Genomic DNA, 18436 nt, shown 5'->3' on the forward strand with positions numbered 1-18436 from the left:
CTCTTTGTTGTTACTGTGGCTATTTTGCTTTGTATTGTATTGTATTGACCATGTTTTCTTACTTTGATCTTTTTTTGTGGTATATTCCACACACACACCACAAAAAGACCCCCTATATATATAAGCACACACACACGCTGTTTTACTTTTTAAAAATTAATTTTAGGTATCCAACACATGAGCCTCTACATAAGCTTTCCCAACCACCTAAGTCCCTTGTTTCCAAACTCATGTAAACATCTTTGGCTAATTTTTAAGTCGGTCCAATAAGAGGAATCCGATGCTACCAAAGAGGGCTACTTGGGACTTTGCACGCAAATTAATTTCAAAGGGAAGTCGTATATTCTTTTCTCAGACAAGATCCCTCCCAACAGCCTTCCCATGTGCAAGGCTAACTGCCAAGAACGTGGAGGATGAAACGCGCCCCGGAAACCCTTCCGCGGCAGAAACGCAAAGGGTTCCCGGCGCGGCTGTTCTCCGCGCATGCGCGCCTCGCTCCACTCGGGGATAGACGTTGGTCGGCCGGCCTCGGGGCCTGGCGAGGGTGCGCGCGCGTGGTCGGCCCAAGCCGGTAACCTGTTTCGGTTTGGGTGGTTTCGGGGCGCACGGTACGGCTTAGGGGGTCTTTTTCCGTCTGGCGGACGAGTCAAGTGCGCAGGATCCCATCAGGTAAGAGAGAAAAGGGCGGGAAGAACCGGTCCCTGGCAGAGAGAACCGGGGCCGCCACCCGAGCGGAAGCGGGTGATGGGGAGCGGGGGCCCCTCTACTGCTCCAGTAGGGTTTTGCCGCCTTAGGGCCAGGTTAGTTGAACCGGCTGAGCTGTTCTGGGATCACTGCCTTTTAATATATTTGTAAATGACTTGGAAATGGGAGCAGTGAGTGAGGTGATCAAATTGGCCGATGATGATGATAATATTTAAAGTTGTTAAGAGAAGTTGCAAAACTGGGAGACTGTGCATGAAAATGAAATTTAATGTGGATAAGTGCAAAGTGATGCACTTAGGGAAGAGTAAGCCAAATTATAGCCACACAGTGCAAGATTCTATAGTCACCATTCAATAAAAGGATCTAAGTGTCATCGTTGATGATACATTGAAATCTGCTGCTCAGCATTTATTTATTTAAGTTCTTTTTTATACCGACGTTCATGTCACAAGACATGCAGCAGCAGCAGCCAAGAAAGCAAATAGATTGCTAGGGATTATTAGGAAAGGAATGAGGAGTAAAACAGAGAATATCATAATGCCTCTGTATTGCTCATCTTGAGTATTGTATGCAGTTCTGGTCACCATATTTCAAAAAAGATATAGCAGAATTAGAATAGGTTCAGAGAAGGGTGACCAAAATGATAACGGGATGCAATGATTCTCTCAGCGAGGAAAGACTAACTGGCCAATGCAGTAAAGTGCGCTCAGGCTGAGCGCACTGTTAGCCCCTGTTTGGCTGTGTGTTTCTGACGTGCTATTTCTACCCCTTATACAGTAAGACAGTAAGGTGTAATAGCATGTGGAAAATGCACGGTCAAACCCCCCCCCCCCCCCCAAACTAATAGCACCTGCAACATGCAAATGCATGTTGATGGGCCTATTAGTTATTTCTGCGCGATACAGAAAGTAAAATGTGCAGCAAAGCCAAAGGCAGGTGTTAATTTCTGCCAGCACCGGGAAAGTGTACAGAAAAGCAGAAAAAGCTGCTTTTCTGTACACCCTCTGACTTAATATCATAGTGATATTAAGTCGGAGGCCCCAAAAATAAAAAAAAATTTAAAAAATCTGCCTGCGGGTTGGAAGACTATGCTCAATTTTGCCGGCATCCGTTTTCCGAACCCATGGCTGTCAGCAGGTTCGAGAACCGATGCCGGATTGAGCGTCGGCTGTCAAACCTGCTGACAGCCGCCGCTTCTGTCAAAAAGTGGGGTAAAACTAGGGCTGGATCAGCCTGTTAGGTTGACCTGGAATGAAGTGGCAACCCTAGTCCAGAGTGGCCCCTGTGAGGGAGATGAGCAGTTTCTTCCTTTTCAGGCTTCTCTTCCTCCCCCTCCCTCACTCAGAAAGGCACTGAATTGGGGAAAATAGGCCCTCGGTAACTAGAAGCTAAAACTCTCCAGTCTTGAAGGACCCTGGATCACCCAAGATGATGGGCATCACTGAGTGTGGGTAGGGACCTGCTGCTTCTGCACAGAAGATTGTCAGTCTTCTTTTTTTTAGTAATAATCAATATCTCAATGGCTTTGTGGTTCCTTTCCCAGTGCTGAATGACACCAGTAATCTTTGCATTGTTCCCCCCTCCTTCACTCCATTTACTAGTAGGCAGGAACACAGTGGAAGAGATGCCTAGTTGTGTGCGATAAAATTGATTTCATTTGAGGCACACTTTTCACCTGTTTTCCTTATTCTTATTGAAGATAGCAAAATGGATGAACTGAGCGAGGCACTGGCGGGCAGCTTTTCAGTGTCCCAGGAACTGAACAGTACGGCAGCACCGCATCCTCGGCTGGCACAGTACAAGAGCAAATACAGTTCCATGGATCAGGTGGAACGGAGACGCAAACTTCTTAAGCTGCAGAAATTGTAAGTGACTCACATACTGCAATAATTTCATTTCAGACATAGAATAGCTTCTGATCTCTCAGATCATATCATATCAGTACTGTATTTTCTTATGAAGCATATGGATCGGGGAGGTCTAGCTGATAGACTGTATGGAGATTTTTGAACAAATTGTAATAAGGTTGAAGAATCGTAATAAAACCAAATTGTCATGAACTAAGAGGAATGTTCTTTCATGGTCCAAAAACTGATTGAAAGGTAGGGATCAAAGCGTAGCACTAAATGGTAATATTCCTTCTTGGAAAAAGGTAAACAGTGGTATTCTGCAAGGATATGTGCTGCTTTCAGCACTGTTAAGTGTATTCATAAAACAATCTGGAAAAAGGAGTAAACTGTGAGGTGCCGGATAAGTTCAAACGATTTCCGATGATCAAAATCTAAGATGATGGCGAGAAACTGCTACTGGATCTTGGAGTCCTTTTGGGCAATTCTTGAAAAACATTGACCCAATGTACAGTCAGAATGTTAATAGAATGTTAGGAATTAAGAAGGCTTAAAAACAAAATACAAAATGTTATACAGTTCCCTGGTGATCCCCCATTTTGAAGACAGTGTGCAGTTCTGGTTGCCCCATCTGAAAAGTGATTATAATACACCTAAAAAAGGTACAGAGCAGGGCAACAAATATTTGTTCACATAGTACAGAGTTAACTAGTGGAACTCCTTGCCACAGGCTGTTGTGAAGGTGAATGGTCTAACTGGGTTCTAATAGGAATTTGACAAGTGTATGGAAGACAAAGCAATCATATGCTAGTTAACATAACAGGGATGTTTAGTGCATCCCTCAACCATGACTGATAGAAATTGGTATTAACAGGGTGACCCACTTTGCATTTGCCCAAATTGTTACATGCTTCCTCTGTGCACCTGCTGCTTGCTGCTATCGGACAGGATGCAGGACTAGATGGACATTTGGTCTGATCCTGTTTGGTATTTCTTATGCTCTTATGTTTGTAGATAGTGGATGTAGAGGTCCCCCTGTGGGAGTTATGCAGAAGTACCATACGTGTGCTTATGCTACTCCATTCAGGTGAAATTGTGAGTGAATCCTGGCAGTATTTTAACAGTGTGCAAGTTCTCCTCCACTCACAGCTTAGGAGTAGAAATCTAGAACAAAGGCCCTGAGAAGGATGTTGGAGAGGAGAAGACTCAAAAGTAATCCAAGGAAGAATTCTTCGTGGAAAGGGTGGTGGATGTAATAGAGGCAAAATAATTATTGGAATTATGAACTTTTTCCTAAAATACATGTTGAAGACAGTTGCTATATGGAAGGCTTCTGCCTGTTATGGTTTTCTGTTAATATTTTACATTTGAATTATTTTAATGATGTGTTCATTTCACTTTTCTTATGTTTGCATCATTTTATGAAAAAAGAAAGATTGCTGCTGCCTTATTATTTTATGTTTTTAAGGAGTTGGGAAAGGCCGAGTTAGGGGGTGGTTGTGGACTTGAGTTCTTACAGTATTTTTTTTGCATTACATTATGATATCTTTATTATATCTAAATCTATTGTACTATGCCATTTTAGCTTCATTGTTATTGTGTGATGTAAAATATTTTGGGTCTCCTCGAGGAAGGTGGTATAGAAATATATGAATATGAGAATAGAACAGAATTCAAGAAAGCATAAGAGAAGCACAGGGGATTCTTAGCTGTGAGGGGAAAAGAGAGTATATCCAGAGATCAGGTAAGGTCTGTGGTGTTGCAACAAGAGGTAAAATTGTCAGACAAAATGGCCCTCGTAGTTATTTGCTATGGGCCCTGACAGCACTGTGACTCACTTGAATGACTGCTTTAGTTAAGCTTGCCTCTTGGTTCTTAGGAAATAAGCCAGTCTTAAATGCAAGAGAAACCAAAGTTCTGAAAACTGATATTTGGGATCCTGTCAGTGTGCAGATGGAGGAATCACAGATTAAGCCAGTTAGAGAAGCTAAAAATCTGTGAGTGACTGTTGATATTGTTCTTGGCCTGAAGACCCACACAGTAACAGTGGTATGGACGAACTGTTTGGCGTTAGGCTCAGTTGCATGTCTGCGTCTTCCGGTGCCAGCTAGGACATTCAGATTGATCAGGCATGCAATAGTTACATCAACGATTGACTATTGTATTGCTCTCTGTATGGACTAAGAGCATGTATAAGCTGTGGGTGCTGCAAAACACTGTAGCTAGAGCAGTGACTGCTAGCTCTTGGTAAGTGATATATTTAAAATCTTTTTATATACCACTTTCCTAGGCATAAGACCTTCCAAAGCCATTTCAATTTAGGAAATCAGGTGCACTTTATTGTAGCGGCCTGAATGCCCTTTTATTTAACTCCGGCCTTCCCACACTAGAATCACACAGTGAATAAGAATGTTTAAGAAACTGGAAAAGGCCATGTTTTGAAAGTGGGAATATTTTCTGTTTGAATCTAACGGCATACTACTCCATAATAATGGCACTGCCACCGAGAATGCTCGTGCTTCACATCTTACCAGAAGCATCTGTTGCAGAAGGGGAATTTTTAAGACGGCACCTTGGCTAGAGCAAAGTTTGCGAACAGGTGTTTAACTTTTTCGCTAAATAAATGGGGACCACACCCTTGTAGAGCCAGAAGGCCAGGGACAAGAGCTTAAATTGAGCCCTTGCCGTGACAAGAATTCAGTGTAGTTTTTGAAGTGACAGACATATGCTTTTCTCTCTTTCTAGCAAAAGCTTGCAGATTTTCCTTTGCTTAGAGATTGGGAGTAGGAATCATTTACAGTATAAGGACTTGTTCAAAAAGTACATCATCCCATTCCTTGTCTGTGGTGAAAAATATTTATTGGACAAGGCCCTTAGCATCAAAAAGGAATGAATTAGCTAAGCATTAAATAATGCTGAGTGAGAAAGAGAGAGTGCCTGGAATTGAATAGTTTGAAATGCATGATGGAGTAATTGGCCATTGTCTGAGGACTGGATCTTTCTACTTTTAAATGTTCCTTAGGCTTATGAAGGCATCCTTTCCATACAACTATCTTAGTTTTATTTTGCAAACCAGGGCTCAAATCTCTGTGCTGCTCTTTGTGACAATGGGCAAGTCACTTCACCCTCCATTGCCTCAGGCACAAACTTATTGAGCCCTCTGGGGACAGGGAAATATCTATAGTAGCTGAATGTAATCTGCTTTAAAGAGCCAACAAGCAGAATATAAAAATAAATATATAAATACTTTCACTTTTTGCAGGAGCATTAGATCCCTTACTTTACTTTTAACTCTTTCTCCAGTATGAAAAGACGAGAATGGAAACATTTACATTCACTGCAAAAGCTCTCATTTTTGGATTCGTAAAGAAGACTGGGGAGTAGAGTGTTAAACTGTATGTATGTATGTATGTATGTATGTATATATATATATATATGTGTGTGTGTGTGTGTGTGTGTGTATATATATATATATATATATATATATATATATATCTATATATATATATATATATATATATCCCTGCACTGACATCAGCCTGCCATTATTCTCTGTCTCCAGCAGATGGTGGTTGTGCATCTCTCTACTGGGGATTGCTGTAAAAAAAAATAATAAAAGGAGAAAAGAAGAAAACTAATTTTCCCCCATCTCCTGGGTAATACCTTATGGTCTCTCCCTCAGTCGAGTTTCTGGAGGTGATATCTGCGGATCCCTCCCTGAGTAGAGTGCCTCGGTCCGGTAGCTGGTTTTCTGGCATGGATATAGCTACAGAGAGAGAGAAATGGCTGAGAGGCTAGCAGGTGCAGGAAGCTGAGCGTGGCGGTGAAAGCCTTTGCCCTCTTCCCCCCGCAGCCGGAGACCAACTCTATATTCGACCTGGGCGGGCTGAGCTCAGGTAAAGAGTGGAAAAAAAAAAAGGATTGAGGGGTTTCCGTTCTTTTTCTGGTTTCCAAGCCTCTGTGTGCTGATCCAATGTCCATTCCTGCCTCTGAGGGATCTTGGGGAGCTGCAACAGCTTGGCGGGTTGAACGGCCAAGCTGTCGCAGACACCACGTGGTAGGCCTAAGAGGTTAGGATCACAGACTGCGGATCCACGCATACCTGGTGCCGTGGGTAAGCGTTGGAGTATGTCTACATCTGCTGTGGGTCATGCTGATAGGGACCCAGATGGCACGGATGAGGTAGGCGATCCTTATTGCCTGAAGGATGGGAAATCCCTCCATATTTGTAGCTGTATAGCACAATGTTGCGTTTCTTTCATAGAGTTGAGTTGCTGTCTTGGATCTCCCAGTGACGGAAGATGCTGGGCGTGCCGGGTGCTGATTCCATATCTGAGCCAAAGAAGAATCCCATTTAGATTACTTGCGAAAAGCATGGATGCTATTCAAGAATTGATTGATCTTGAATGGGGCACCCTGGATGCTAATTTTAAAGGGGGACGAGCCTTGGAAGCTCTGTACCCCCTGGATCCAGCAGAAAGAGAGCAGGTATGCTTTCTGAAAATGGATGCACTGGTGTGCTGTCACCAAGCGGACGACTATCCCTGTGAAGGAGAGCGGCTTGAAGGAGGCGCAGGATAGGAAAATTGAGGCTATCCTTAAGTAGGCCTTTGAGGCGGTGGCAATGAATTGCAGATGGCTTCTTTCTGTTCCCTGGTGGCTAGTTTTTGCTTGCTTCCCTCTCAGGAAGTTGATGAGTCTGGTTTGAATTTCAGGGCAATGGTCTATAGCCACACCACCCTGAATGCATCTGATCTTGGAAGCTAAACAGGGTTGAGCATCAGCTATGGCTGATGAATTGATAGGCCAATACAATTCAAAGTCTAATCTTACAAAATTGTCTTCTAAAGGATCGCTCTGGTTTGGGAGTGAGTTAAAAGGAAAAAAAAAAAAAAAGGGCCAATAAGTGGGGTGAATCCCAGGTTCCTCGGTTACCAGAGAATTAAAAGCAAGCACCGTGCTCCTTCAGCGCAAGAGGTTTTCAAATGTTTTCAACATTACAGAGGAGTGGCTTCTCAGAAGGTTTTGACCTTTGGGTAGGTCTTAGTTCTTCAGCCCAGACGGGGTGTGGGCTCAAGTGATAGTGCTTCCTCAATCCCCTCAATGAGGGTGTGCTGACCCACCCCCAGGAATAAGTCGCTTATCTTGCCTTTTTATTGGTGGTGGATTGAGATCAAGTCAGACCAGTGGGTTCTGGAGGTGAGAAGAGATGGCTATGCTCTGTAGTTTCTTGGTGTTCTTCGGGATGTGTTTGTGGTGTTTCCCTGTGGCTCCCTGCAGAAGAGACAGGCAGCGGAGTGTACGTAGTCAAAACTCCTCAGCCCACAGGCTGTGATCCCGGTGCCAATGTCATAAGAAAATATGGGCTGATATTCCATTTATTTCATAGTATCAGAGAAGGAGGGTTCCTTTCAGCCCATCCTGGATCTCAAGGGAGTCACCTGGCTTTTACAAGTGACTTGTTCCCATAGGGAAACCTAGCGCTCGCGGATAATGGCAGCACAGTCGGGGGAGTTTCTTAAGTCTCTGGATTTGTCAGAGGCATATCTGCATATTCCTGTCCAGCTGGAAAATCAACATTTTTCTGTGTTTTGGGGAGACATTATCAGTTTTGAACGCTACCCTTCGGTATGGCCACTGCACCCAGAACATTCTCTTAAGGTCATGGTGATGGTAGCTGCAATGTTGAGAGAGGATGGCATTCTAGTCTACCCATACTTAGACGATTGACTGATTTGGGCCAAGAACCATGAATGAAAGTCTTCAGCCCATGCACAAGGTGATCTCCTTGCTACAGGAACTAGGCTGGGTGGTGAACTTGGCCAAGAGCAATCTGCAGCCATCCCAGACACTGGAGTATGTCAGTGGTCGTTTTCGACATGAAGCAAGGCAAGGTGTTCCTGCTGGAGATCCACATTCAGAAACTGATGGCACAAGTATGACTATTTACAGAAACAGTATGCCCAGTGGTGTGAGTTGGCAGCCACCACCCTAGAAGTGGTTGTGGGGGGCAAGGGCACATATGTGTCCTCCTCAGCGCACACTGCTTGCATGTTGGAGTCCACAGTCTCAGGGCTATTTGATAAGACTTCAGTTACCTGTGAAGATCAGCATCCAACTGCAGTGGTGGTTGCAAGTGGATCATCTAATGAAGGGCATTCCCTTACAAACACTTTACTGGCTAGTACTCATGACGGATGCGAGCCTCCAGGGTTGGGGGACTTACCATCAGAAGTTGACAGCGCAGGGGTGCTGGAGTACAGAGGAGTCTTTCTGGAGCATCAGTTGGCTGGAAATCTGTGCCATTCGGTTGGCATGCTTGCGATTCGTCAATCACTTGCAGGGTTGAACAGTCCAAATGATGCTGGACAATGCAACGATGGTAGCTTACATCAATCGCCAGGGAGGAACCATGAGCCAGCAAATATCACAGGAACTAGCCCAACTAATGGAATGGGTGGAGGTGCATCTTCAGGAGATCACAGCCTCACATATTGCAGGAAAAGGAAATGTAAGAGCCGACTTTCTCAGCAGACAGAGTAAGGACCCAGGAGAATGGGAATTGTCAAACAAAGCTTTTTAGCTTAAGGTGGGCCTCTGGAGCCTCCCATTTCTAGACTTGCTGGCGACATCACACAATGCGAAGGTTCATCATTTCTTTAGTCACAGGAGAGATATGAAGTTTTTGGGCATTGATGCCCTTGTACAGGAGTGCCTGGAAGGCAAGTTTCTATATGCCTTTTCCCCATGACCCATGTTGGGCAAAAGTATTTGGAGGATCGAAAAACACACAGGGTTGGGGCTTCTGGTGGCACCAGATTGGCCCAGGAGGCTGTGGTATGCAGATCTGTAGAGGCTCCTGGAGGACTGTCTTCTCTGATTAAAGATCCACAGAGATCTGCTACAGTGGGGGTATATTCTTCTTGAAGATCTGACTTGATTTTGCCTTTATGGTATGGCCTTTGAAAGGGCTCGGTTGCTGAAGCATGGATACTCCATTGCTGCGATTTCCACCTTGCTATGAGTGTGAATGTTCTCCACTTCCTTAGCCTATGTTCGGGTTTGGATTTTTTGCAGCATGGGTTGATTAAGGGCTTGGTCCTTAATTCTTGGAGGTACAAGAGGCGGCTCTTGCCTGCTTTCGAAGTCATGTGAATGGTGAACCCTTGTCGGGTTATCCAGTTGTGGCCCGGTTCTTGAAAGGGTTGAAGTGTCTTCATTCTCCCTTGTGGAGTCTTAATCTGGTTCTGGATTTTCTGGCGGGTCCCACCTTTCGGCTACTGCATTGCCTCTTCTTGTGGTTACTTCCTTGAGGACGGTATTCTGCGTGTAGTTTCTGAACTGAGGGCTCTGTCATGCCGGGAATCGTTCCTGCATGGGTCTCTTGGGAGGAGGGGGGGGGGGGGTCCGGCTGTGTTCTGTCTTTTTTGCCGAAGGTGGTCTGAGATTTTCTCTTAAATCAATCAATTTCCCTACTGACACTGGACAGGGAGGGAGATGTGGATGAATATTGTCTGTTTCGGACTTTTGATGTCAAGTGGCATATCATAAGGTGTTTGGAGGTTTCTAAACATCTCAGGAAGATAGACCGGCTGTTTATTCTCCACGGCGAGGGTAAACAGGGTGAGCTGGTGTACCAGGCTACGATAGCCGCTGGTTTAGGGAGGTTATCACTGCCATGTATATAGATGCTCAGCAGCCGTTTCCTAGTCAAGTTAGGGCTCAAGCAGTATCATGGGCAGAGATTAGATGGTTGTCTCCCGTCGAGATTTGCCAAGCTGCGATGTGGTCATTCTTATGCAACCTTTCGGGGCATTATCGCCTGGAGGATGCAGCCTTTGTGTGTGCGGTGTTGATCGGACCGTGGGCACCTTCCCGCCCTGATTGCATATAGATTAACCTGACTGAATGATAAGAGAGGAGAAAATACTACTTACCTGATAATTTCCTTTTTTTTAATGAAGACAGGTTAATCCATCTTCCCACCCTTGGCTGCTGAATGGTGGTGCTATTGTCCTGAGTAGCTGCGTTTCTGGGGATTACTGGTGTCCGATCCAGTCCCTTGATTAGTAATATTACACTCCTCATCTGACCTCAATGTTTTCCTGTTAACTGCGTGTTTGGTTGTTTTTAATAGCTGTGATCATGTATTGTTTAGTTGTTCACTGTTGGCTTTTGCAGAGAATACTAGTGGGCTGATGTCAGTGCAGGGTGTATATACCATGACGTCAGCTTCGCTCCGTCTCCATCTACTGGTAGAGGTGCATAACCAGGGGTGTGATTAACCTGTCTTCAATGAAAGAAAATGAAATTATCAGATAAGTAGTAATTTCTCTTTTCCTACCATTCTCCTCCCATCACTGCAAGGGGAAGGGACAGTCAAGGCCTGTATGGAGGGAAGTTAAAATTTCTGCTTGTTCTTTCTAGGAAGCGCCTGGATTACATAAACCATGCTCGGAGGCTGGCTGAGGATGACTGGACCGGTGTTGACAGCGGGGAAGAGGAGGATGGCAAAGGGCAAGAGGAGGATGGAAGGGTCAGGGATGACGAGATGGATGTCGATACGGCCAAAAAGTTGCCAAAACGCTATGCAAACCAGGTGAGTGAAAAAGGGAGGCACAGACGCTGAAGAGACATATGCAGTATTTTGGGTAACTCATGGAAGCAATAGGATTTTCTTTAAGTAAACTCCTGGCATTCCCTATATGCGTTTTCCCTTTGTTTGGGCAGCACTGCCTGGACAAAGTGAAGCTGTGCCATGGTAACGCCTCCAGCACCGCCTCTAACTCAGGTAACATTTTGTGCGGGCAGTAAGATGCCTGTGCAGAGTTTTTAGCCAGGGAGCAGGGGGGAAACGTTCACATCTCCAGTTCTGTCTGGCTAACGCCAAACGTTCTCCAGGCCAACTCTTTGAATATTGACCTCACTGTATCTGTGTGAAAGGAATGAAAACATTTGAGAATGAAATTGAAGGTTGCAATTGCTGTATTGAGCAATGTCTCCCTTGTAAGAATGATCAGTAACTTGACATTTACCCATACAACTCTCTTTATCCTCAAGAGAGGAGTGCCTCACGATTATCCTTAGGATTTAAGCTTCAGTCACCCGTTCTGACTGTTGCATAATCTGTATCTGTGGAGACATGTCCGGGATCAGGCTGAGTACTCGGAATTGTACTGACCCAAAGCATTCACAATATTTAATCTGATGTGATAGAACAGACTTGATGGTCTTCCTTGTCCTATATTCTGGCTGTTTCTCCTGGTATTCCTTCCACATCCTACTTGTGTGGTTGATGACTTGTGCCTGAATTTAAAACCTGTGCTAATCTTATTACTTTACTGTTGTCGTCCACATCCCTGCCCCTGAGCTGGCATAATTATCGGCGTGATTAATTTGTTCTTTAACTTAAAACTCTGCAGATAATGCTCTCCGAGTGGCTGATTGATGTGCCCTCAGATCTGGTGCAAGAATGGCTCCTGGTGGTTTCCCCAGTGGGCAAAAGGTCACTCGTCGTGGCTTCCCGGTAAGAGACAAAACTTGTGTGCCAACTATGATGCATGTGCATGGGAGCTAGAAAATGATACAGCAAACATAAGCAGCTGCAGATGAGGACCAGCTGGCCCTTTCACTCTGCCCAGTTTTCTCTGCTGTTCTACCACTTTGGGTGGACGAGCACGTAAATTCCCAGACTGAAACCAGCACCAGCTGCCCCCCCCCCCCCCCCCATGTCGTGTACTCAGCGTCTCAACACTGTTCCTACCACTGCCCTTTTGTCCCAATCATGCTCGTTATTAGGATACAACTTTTATTCCCACAGGATTTTCGCTCTGTCTTACAGGCCCTGGTTCAGGTTATTGTGACAGTTTATAGTTGGGATTCCAGCTGACTCAGTGAGGGCGCTACAGATTGTGCAGGAAGGTGGGACCCACGTCACTCCCGTTCTGACCTCCCTGCACTGGTTGCCAGTCGAGCAGCGCATTCTCGCTAGGGTTCTGCCCTTGGTCCGCAGGCTCCTTTGTGAGAAATCAGTACCCTAGTGTAATGCAGTTTACCCAGCCCATACGCTCGGGTCCACAAACCAGAACTTCTTAGATGTTCTGTCATTGAGATTTATCCGTCTTGGTACGCTCAGGGAGCAAGCTTTTCGGTAGCTGCCCAGGTCTCTGGAACACCCTACCTGAACAGTTCAGAACAATAACCTGCATGAAAATGTTTAAGAAGGCTTTAAAGACCCATCTTTTTTATTTTTTTCATAAGCCTTCAGGTCAAATGTTTCCACTACTAGCCCAGCAATGTATTTACAAGCAGGCATTTAAGTATTAGGTGGAATGTATTATGCATAAACTTTTGTGATATTGTTTTTTATTTCTGTACTATCCAATTATTATTTTAATAATGGATGTCTATTTTAATAATTGCTTATTTTTATTCCTATGCTTTGAACCGTGGACATACACGATGTAAACCACTTAGGAATTTTTTTGATAGGCAATAAATAAATAAATGTGTATTTGGTTGTGAACCGTTTTGAATATCATGAAGAGCGCGAGTTAGAATTTTTTAAAAATAAATAACCTGCACAGCGTGGCCATAGTTTTTATCTCAGCCTTCTTGGAAACCTAATGCAGACAATACCACTGGTATTAGAGTTGTAACTTAGTTACTCCTTATAGATAACCCCAGTCTTCTTGGAATCTCAGTGCAGCTGTTCTGCTGATGTTAGGGTCGTAATTATGACCTTTTTGGAAACCTGATGCTGTTGCACCATTACTCTCTGCCCATTGAGTCAGGAGCCTGTGATTGCCAGAAAAATGCTGTAGTAACATCTCTGAACACTGTCAGGCAGAGAGAGGAAGTTAATCTTGAAGGATTTATTTATTTATTTAGCCATTTTATGTCCCATTGTTCCATGTATAGATCACAACGGTTTACAAAGTGACATAGTTAACTCAACAAACAAACGATGATTGGTTACAGGCATTAATATCTATCTAGTGAAATGTTATTACATATTAATAACTGATGTAGTGCCTAAGCCAAGGAGTACGGGGAATTCAAATGATGATTTTTCACATCTTTTATTCTCTCATTGGATACGTTTTCAAATTTCGATTATCTTTAGTCCTTCTTGTCTTTGTGGCTCTCTATTTTCTGGTGTTTTAAGTTAATTTATTCGTGTTTTTGAATAGCCATGTTTTTTAGTTTGCATTTAAATCTCTTTCTATCAGATAAATATCTATCAGATATATCAGATCTAATCTATCTATCAGATAGATTCTGCACTAATGTTCAAGTTGTTAAGTTTATTTATTATATTCTGCACTCCTGTTTCTTGTGAACCAGCATGATGGGACTATCGTCTTGAATGTTGGTATATAAAAAACTTAAATAAATAAATAAATAAATTACGTAACATCTCGGGCAGAGAGTTCCATAGCTTTGGGCCTGCTACATGACAGGGCGTTAAGCAGTGATTCGGGAGGGTGAGGGGGATTGTGCGGTATGAAACCTGTCCTACTTGCTGCTTAAAGTAAGAGTAGAAGGTGTTGTCAAATGAGCCCCTGTTGATCCGCTAGCCTTGTGCAGTTGGGATGGTGACATAGACCAGGGCTATCGCCAGCCAGAAGGGTAGGGGCGGTGGTATTATCTAGTGCCACAGATTTCCTCAGCACTTTATGTCTGCACTTCTAATGAGGGATGGAAGCTATCTGGTTTGGAAATAAGGACTTTGTGAGGCAGTGCCCCTACAGGCCGATGCAATATCAGCGTGTAAAAAAAATGTGCGTTCAAACTGGGCATACGTTTTTTCAATGCACACACATCCACTGTCCTAGGCGCTTGATGCAATAGGCAAATGAGCTGCCGCGCTAAAGGGGACGAGCAATGGGTAATTTGTGTGTCCCTAGAGCTCTGCATCAGGTACCCAGGAGAAGTGGCTGTGTGTCTAGAACTGCCTGGCCAGAGGTCCCTTCTCACCACTGACAGGGCTGTTCCCGATTGGTCCCTTACACCGACCCTTGTCAGTGAAAGGACCAATCCCCTTTCAGGACAGCCTTCTGAAAGGGGATTGGTCCTTTCTCTGACATGTGACAGTGAATGGACCACTCAGCAGGAAGTAAAGGAGTGACTAAATTTAATATCAGGTGCCCTACACTTAATATTAATGTATTCAATCCTTCACGCACTGCTGGCAGGGGTTCCGATTGGGCCAGACCTTGGGAGTGCTGCTTTCTGTGGTTTACTTATGAGGAATGACCAATGAAAAGAGGAAGGACATAAAAGGTTCAAGCAATATCCATAAAGCTCAAAGTTGTATTATATTCAAGGCAAGCAAGATGTTCAAAATGTCAGCATCAAGCCAAAACATTCATGTCGGTGATTTCATGGTCCCCTGACACGGGCCGTGTTTCAAAAAGCTTCGTCAGGAGGGATCCTACAGGTGACAGAGTACTCATATAAGAAATGGGAAAAGCAGTGATCTGAGCAATCTTGCAAGCTTTGTCAGCGTTTCCCTGCCTGTTTACAAACTGAAACTTGCTAAATTCCCCAATTAAACTATGAAAAGAACTGATCCGAACCAAGCCATTATCCAATAGCCTGTTTTAGAAACTTTTCTGGATTTTCTTCTTTTTCTTTTGAGGATTCAGTGCTCAGACCACTGCTTTTCCCATATCTTATATGAGTACTCTGTCACCTGTAGGCTCCCTCCCGACGCAGTCTTTTTGAAACACGGCCTGTGTCAGGGGACCGTGAAATCACGGATATGAATGTTTTGGCTTGATGCTGACATTTTGAACATCTTGCTTGCCTTGAATATAATATAGCTTTGAGCTTTATGGATATTGCTTGAACCTTTTATGTCCTTCCTCTTTTCATTGGTCATTCATCTTTGATGACTGGACTTTTGCCTGTTACCTTTTTGCTCCCCCTCTGAGGAACCACAGAAAGCAAGATTTTTTTTGTTTTGTTTTGTTTTTTTGTTAAGCCCTTGAGCGAGAGATAATTCTGCTGTCTGTGGTTCCAAACAGTAATGTAAGTTCTTCATGGCTGCTAACCCAATGAACTTTATCGCAGATATGAGAAAATCCTAATGATTAAAATTAAAGGGGGACTGCAGTCTAATGTTGATGACAGGCATAGGCAGCAGCATCTGTTGGAACATGCCTCAATATAACTTTCCTCTGTTAATGAGTCAAGGAGAAACAAATGCTGAACCTGTCCCCAGAACCTTTAGTAATTATTATTATTATTTTTTTTTTTTTTTACATGAAATTACATATTGACACCTCGAAATTCCTTGAAGTTCTCACTTTGAGGCTGAGGCAGGAAATGCTGCTGCATCTGCATCCTTCCTGTAGTGGCTTGTAGGAGAAGTGACAGGTTGGGTGTGTAGTAGCCCCCTGGTCCTAACAGCCCGTACTCCCACAGAGAACTCTCTTGTGAGCAGGCCATCTTTCAAGGGATTGTAAGCTGCTGGGATAGTCTGAAAAGCTACTTAAAATCTAGGATTTCTCATAGCAGAAGAGATGTTTTATGACCTTCCTAAAAATGTACAGTTACAATTTGTTAAAATGTATTAAAACTTATAACCTGCACTTGTCGCAGAAAAGTTCAAGGTGGTTAACAATTTGACTTAGAAAAATAGAATAAACATATACGGTAAGATAAAACTGGCCAAATAAGAAACAGTAACTAACGAGCCATACCTACCGTAGAACAGGTGTTATAACTAACCATCTAGGGCTCTTTAAATGCCTTGTTAAATCAGAATGTTTTCTTAAAGGACTGCTCACATTCCAAGGATCTGATGAAACCAGGTAAAGCGTTTCAGGACACAGTTACCCATGGTTCTTCTTTTTTTTAATTTGGAACTTTTTATTGAGTGTAACAACAATTACATAAGTGGGCAATCATATAAACAGTAAAGCGAACATGTACAGGGGGCAGTTATTCCATTACACATCGTAACAGGTAAATGGTAAAGGATCACACTGTACAAATTCCCACCTACAACGATCCAGTCCGTTCCATCATCCATAAGTACACTCTAAACGATTCCGTATGCTACGTCTTGATGAGGTACAGACTGGGGGAGAGGAATTGGGGGCTGGGAAGGTGTTTAAGAAATGTTTAAAAACAAAAAACAAAAAAAAAACCAAAATAACCCTGTGGGCTCTTGCATGTACTGTGATATTTAGACAGCTTCAACTCTTCTTGCAGGGTTCCACTGCAGCTTATACGAAGAGCGGATTTTGTGTCAATAGGTTTCCTTCCCTTCTTCCAGGAGGTAACAGACACAACTCTGTAGCAGGCAAAGGTATGACTCTGACTTCATGAGAGAAGGGAGGTACTAGCTGGAGGTGAGGATAGGCAGCTGAAAGAGGATACAGGAGCCCCAGGAGAGAAGTGCAGAGCTGGAAGGGAAACCCTGACCCTGGGAGAAGGGAGGACAATCTGAGGAGAGGGCATTGGCCTCAGGCATGAGTACACAGCTGCAAGAAGTGCTCTGAATGGAAGAACGGTGGACAGCTGGATGGACTACGCTGTGAGGAGAGGGGATTGTGGTGACCCTGGATATATGAGGGTGCACATCGGAGGGGTCTCTATTTACACCGAGATGGGTATATAGCAGAAAAGGGCTGCATTGCAGACAGGAACACCCTGGTGTAAGTGCACTAAAAGTAGAACTTGGAGGGAGAGGTATCCAAGGTGTGCATAGACCTGGCCTAAAAGGGAGCTTGATACTGATGATGTGCATCCCCTTCATAGAGTCAGTAATACATGACTGGATAGTATGCTCTGACCCAGGACGAGGGGGTCAGCACAGCGTTAGTGAGTGGCCTGATTTTCTAATGTTTCAGATTACACCATTCTGGACTGCATTTACAGTGAGGTGGCTCGGACCTTCTATGTTCTGGATGTGATGTGCTGGAGGGGGCACCCTGTGTATGACTGCCAGGTACATGACCCTTGGTTCTTTGATAGCGTGCAGAGTAAGCAAGCTTTAAGAAAAGTCAAACTCCCTTTACACACTTTAGAGCTGACTGACTGTAACATCTCTTTCCTCTGCAGACAGATTTCCGATTCTATTGGATTCATTCGAAGTTACAGGAAGAAGAGGGATTGGCAGAGCGATCCCGCCGAAATCCAGTAAGCCCCTTTCATACTGAAAGGACAGGGTGGGATGATTTGCAATTTGCTCCAAACTTCCAGAAGGGTAGCCATGTTAATCTGTAGCAGGAAAAACATGAAGGAAGCTGGTGGCACCTTATAGACTGACTCTCTTTTGAGGCATGAGTTTTTATTTATTTATTTCTTTATTTAACATTTTTATATACTGGGATTCATGTAAAAAATTACATATCATCTCGGTTTACATTGTAACTGAAAACAAGCATGTAAGAATGCGATTACATTGAACAGGGCGTAAAACTTGTATCTGCATAAATGGGGAAAACGCATAAATGGTATTAAAGACATGAAAAAAGGCAAGTTTATGAGCCAGGTTTAGTCTGGCTGAAGATCTAGGTACATACTCTCTTCTAGGGTATACACATTTGTTCTATGGATTTTGGTGTACACACCAAGCCATTTATGTAACCTTTTCCTGGATTACCTCTAGCCTGTCTTTATATTTGGAGGAACGATTTCCAGAATTGAGCGCAATATTCTAAGCGAGTTCTCATCAGTGACGTGTACAGAGGCATTATCACCTCCTTTTTTTTTTTCTTTTCCCCTGCTACTTCTGCACATAGAGACTTCAGGAGCTAAGGAATTACTTGCTGGAAAAAAGGGTAGTTAGGGTACAAACATTGAAATAGGTTGCAGACATAGAACACGATGGCAGATAAAGCCCATACTACCCATCCACACCTGCTCAG

The 18436-nt window shown here is 43.8% G+C and overlaps 1 protein-coding gene across 2 annotated transcripts in view; it reads left to right on the forward strand.

Moving 5' to 3' along the window:
- The first annotated feature begins 373 nt into the window (after window positions 1–373).
- Window positions 374–18436, forward strand: part of SNUPN (snurportin 1) — a 39657-nt gene continuing 21594 nt past the window's right edge. The window contains exons 1-7 of one of the 2 annotated variants that reach the window (XM_029575257.1): window positions 374–669; window positions 2405–2570; window positions 10980–11151; window positions 11975–12079; window positions 16776–16872; window positions 17417–17514; window positions 17628–17705. In XM_029575257.1, coding sequence (XP_029431117.1) covers window positions 2413–2570; window positions 10980–11151; window positions 11975–12079; window positions 16776–16872; window positions 17417–17514; window positions 17628–17705 — 708 coding nt within the window. In that variant the 5' untranslated portion in view covers window positions 374–669; window positions 2405–2412. Of the gene's footprint in view, window positions 670–689; window positions 801–2404; window positions 2571–10979; window positions 11152–11974; window positions 12080–16774; window positions 16873–17416; window positions 17515–17627; window positions 17706–18436 lie in introns of those variants that run through there. The other variant, XM_029575256.1, reaches the window with a different exon arrangement.

The sequence above is a fragment of the Rhinatrema bivittatum genome, chromosome 13, assembly GCF_901001135.1.
Source record: "Rhinatrema bivittatum chromosome 13, aRhiBiv1.1, whole genome shotgun sequence".
NCBI classification, from domain to species: Eukaryota; Metazoa; Chordata; class Amphibia; order Gymnophiona; family Rhinatrematidae; genus Rhinatrema; species Rhinatrema bivittatum.